Below are 3,795 nucleotides of genomic sequence, written 5' to 3'. Positions count from 1 at the left end.
CCAATTCATGAGTTAACCCAAAATCGCAAAGAAAATTCCAAATTGGAGAGAAAATTCAATTAGAATTCCAAAAGAAGAAACTTTGGTTTTCAAGGGGTTGATAAAGAAAGGATCCTTCCCTTTGTCTTCGCCCTTTGGCTTTCCCAGTTTTTAATTTTTATTTTCAATTTGTCCCTTAATCTGTTCTTCGTTAACATCCACAGAAATCCCCATTTTTCAATTTCGTTTTGTTCACTGCATAAGTTTTTTTATTTTTTTTATTTTTTTAGAAACCTAAATCCGATCACAAGAGAAATCTCATGGCCACTACTGGAAACAAGAACATCAATGCTAAATTAGTCAGTTTTCTATCTCTTGCTCTTACTTTTTGATCTTTTAAACCCTATATAAAGATTGGGTTTTATTTATTTTTTGGTTATTGCTTGAATTTTGTGCTTTGGGTCTGTTTTATATGCTGAATTATGATCTGGGTCTTATTGAATTTTGCTTCAGGTTTGAATTTTGTTGCAAATTATCAGATGGGTTTGACTTATTTTTGCAAAATATTTTTTTGATTTTGGTATTTTGGCTTCTTTTCATGTTTTATTTTGTTAGTGTTCTTGTTTTCTTTCCTTTTGAAGCTCTAAATCTTAGTAAATGTCTTTTTAATTCTGCAATTTTTCTTTAAGATTTTGAATATTATGTTGATATCATATGCTTTGAATAGGATTCATATGTTATAATCTTAGAGCTTACTAATATATAATATATATATATATATATATATATATGCCTAATTTGTTATGCGTATACCAGAAAGTAAAGCTTTGTCTTCCGTTTTGATCATTGAACTGGTTAGGGACCTGATTGGTCCTCTATTATTAAATGGATTTATCTCCTATATTATTAAAAAGAATCAAATAAAGTCAAATTGGAATAGAGTTAACATTTACAGTAGAACAAATGTCATTTACTGTTTAATAGAGCTAATTTATTTAATTTTTTATAATTTTGTAAATGAAATCTTTTGTTTGGAATCGAGTTTCAATTACAAACAATAATTTTAAGGTATTTTTATACGGTAAATGTTAATTTTGTTATAATTTGGAGTTATTTGATTCTTTTTAATAGTATAGGGACTAAATTGAGCCATTTAATAATAGAGAGGTTAATTAGATAAAATCCCTATAATACAGGCACTTCCCAGGTACTATAACTTTTTTTTTTTTATATCAGGTTCTACTTGGGGATGTTGGAGCTGGGAAGTCGAGTCTCGTATTACGCTTTGTTAAAGGGCAATTCGTTGAATTTCAGGTCGGTCCTGTAATGGATTTTGGTGAGTTTAATCAGAACATTTCTAGTTTGAAACTTTTGACATCGATCTTATAATGATGTAGGAATCGACCATTGGTGCGGCTTTTTTCTCCCAAACGGTGGCTGTGAATGATGCAACGGTCAAGTTTGAGATTTGGGATACCGCTGGTCAAGAGAGATACCATAGCTTGGCACCAATGTATTACAGAGGAGCTGCGGCTGCGATCATTGTTTATGATATAACAAATCAAGTAAGTTCATGATGGATGGCTCTAATGTCTTTTACTACATGATTCGGTAATATAAGCGCACTAAAGTGCCTACTACTCGAAATGTGACATTGGGAAATGAAGAATACGAGGTCATACTCGGCTAAATTCCATAAACATTATTGCTTTCAAAGGCTAGCTTACTTTTTTAATGTGTTTGCGACACAATGTTTGACTTAAGTTTTGTCTCATTGATGCATTAATCGAAGCATTTTGTTATAGTTTGAAGTTTGAAATGGTAATATTCGTTTCACCGAGTATCTGGAAGAATTGTAATAGCATTCTTATTTTGCAGGCATCGTTTGAGAGAGCCAAAAAATGGGTCCAGGAACTTCAATCGCAAGGTAGTGATTTTCGTTTTATATTTTTCCTTGCAGAGATTCTTCTTACTACTTGTTTACTTAAGTGCTCCGAGCAATCGAACCCTAATTTTTTTGATGTTGAATTTCTTCTTTTCCTTTTCTTGGGAAGGCAATCCGAATATGGTAACGGCACTTGCCGGGAACAAAGCTGATTTACTTGATGCAAGGAAGGTGACATCAGAGGCAAGTTAATAGTTTCTATATTGCTTTTAACTTTTCATTCTTTTTGAAGTACTCATGTTTAGATACGTAGATATAACTTTCCAAAAAGGTTAAATTCTGCTAATAGTCCTTGTACTTTAGCTTGATCAATTTCAATCCATTTTCTTTTTGAATCGGTCAATTTTAGTCCATGTAGTTTTCGAAATTTGAAATTTTAGCCCTAACCCAAACAATTGTAGATTTAGCCCATATTCTCCAATTGGATCATTCTTTTAAGTTCCTATACTTTTCAAAATTTGAAATTTCAGTCTTGACAATAATTAGAATCGTTAATCCATTAGTTGAATTTTTTAGCGAGTAATATATTAAAATACCACACTAACATGGCATTAAACATATGATAAGATGTTTGCCGCATTAGATTTGGGAAATAATGAAACTTAACAAATTTAACAGTTATCGTTTGGTGAATACTAAAATTTGAAAAGTATAGGGACTAAAAATGGTTGAATAAAAGTACAAGGACTAAATCCACAACTTTCACACAAAATACAGACTGATGACAGAATTTAACCTTCCAAAAACCCTTCAAAGACCTGAAAACTTGAAAAAAAATATGAACTTAACATTATCTAACACTTACTCGAGTCTTAAACACATTATATATACTAGTAATATGCAATTCTTAGCATTCCAAGTTAGAAAGGATGCTATAATAGGTGTAGTTTCAGATTTTTAACATTTCGAAATGACCCTTTTTCTCTTTAAGATGGTAAAGGGTATTATAGAATCACGGTTCGGTTTTGGTTTGACATCGACGTACATGCGAATATCTAGTTGACTTCTTTACTCTTTCGTTATTCAGGAAGCAAATAAGTACGCTCAAGAGAATGGTCTTTTCTTCATGGAAACTTCTGCAATGACCGCATCCAACGTCAACGATATTTTCTATGAAATAGGTAAGGTTAATTCGGGTAAAAGTACTATGGAGGCTTCTGTACTAGGAGTCCCTGTACATTAAATTAAAGAACAAACTGGTCTATTCCGGTAGAAATTTCATTCATTTTTATTGTTAAAGATCGGTCCCTGTACGTTAGAATAATCAAACAGTTATGCATGGAATGCTATGCGTACCTCATTCTGACATATAAAGATCAATTTTAACAATGGAAATGAATGAGATTAGGACCAGTTTACTCTTTAATCTAACGTGCAGAGATTAATTTACCTATTTTTTTAGTAAAGGGAGCAAAATGCAATCTAAATTCTAGTATAATGGTTTCCATGGTACTTTTATCAGTTAATTTGTTGTTTTGTTTAAGCTTCCCCTCATAAAAAAAATGCAGTATTTGTTCCATATATCGGCAATTGACTGATTTTTATTTCTGACAGCTAAAAGATTACCTCGAGCACAACCAGCACAAAACCCTGCCGGAATGGTTCTCATGGATAGACCTACAGAACGGACAGCAAGCGCATCATGTTGCTCGTAGATGACGGTTGTTTTTCACCGGCTTGTGTTCTCGTGTATCTCGAATTAGTTCATGTAATGTTATCTGCAATCAAGTCTCTTGCCCTTAATTTGCCTTTGCGTATGAACTATTTATATGAACTATAGATTTGATAACACTGTTTAATTGTGTTGGAGAATTGTGTTTTACTTGTAATTAAAGTGTGTTAATTGTATGCTTAAACTTCCATGGTTATAA

The 3,795-nt window shown here is 32.2% G+C and overlaps 1 protein-coding gene across 2 annotated transcripts; it reads left to right on the top strand.

Annotated features, from left to right (window-relative positions):
* LOC108458203 (ras-related protein RABF2b-like) lies at positions 1–3,795 on the top strand. 2 transcript variants are annotated; one of them, XM_017757506.2, is made up of 7 exons: positions 1–338; positions 1,216–1,293; positions 1,377–1,544; positions 1,858–1,906; positions 2,034–2,107; positions 2,952–3,045; positions 3,479–3,795. In XM_017757506.2, exons 1-7 carry the CDS (start codon positions 300–302, stop codon positions 3,577–3,579), a joined length of 603 nt encoding a protein of 200 aa, XP_017612995.1. In that variant the 5' UTR covers positions 1–299; the 3' UTR covers positions 3,580–3,795. The 2 variants fall into 2 exon arrangements, with proteins under 2 accessions (XP_017612995.1, XP_052885938.1); XM_053029978.1 differs by having other exon boundaries at positions 40–338; positions 2,034–2,111; positions 2,956–3,045.

This window comes from Gossypium arboreum, chromosome 6 (assembly GCF_025698485.1).
Source record: "Gossypium arboreum isolate Shixiya-1 chromosome 6, ASM2569848v2, whole genome shotgun sequence".
NCBI lineage: Eukaryota > Viridiplantae > Streptophyta > Magnoliopsida > Malvales > Malvaceae > Gossypium > Gossypium arboreum.
The sequence above is the reverse complement of the archived record's forward strand: the minus strand, read 5'-3'. Positions and strand labels throughout refer to the sequence as shown.

Coding starts and splice junctions, on each gene's coding strand:
- LOC108458203 (XM_017757506.2), top strand. CDS start 300: ATGGCCACTACTGGAAACAAGAACATCAATGCTAAATTA. Junction 339..1,215: donor AGAACATCAATGCTAAATTA/GTCAGTTTTCTA, acceptor TTTTTATATCAG/GTTCTACTTGGGGATGTTGG. Junction 1,545..1,857: donor TTTATGATATAACAAATCAA/GTAAGTTCATGA, acceptor CTTATTTTGCAG/GCATCGTTTGAGAGAGCCAA.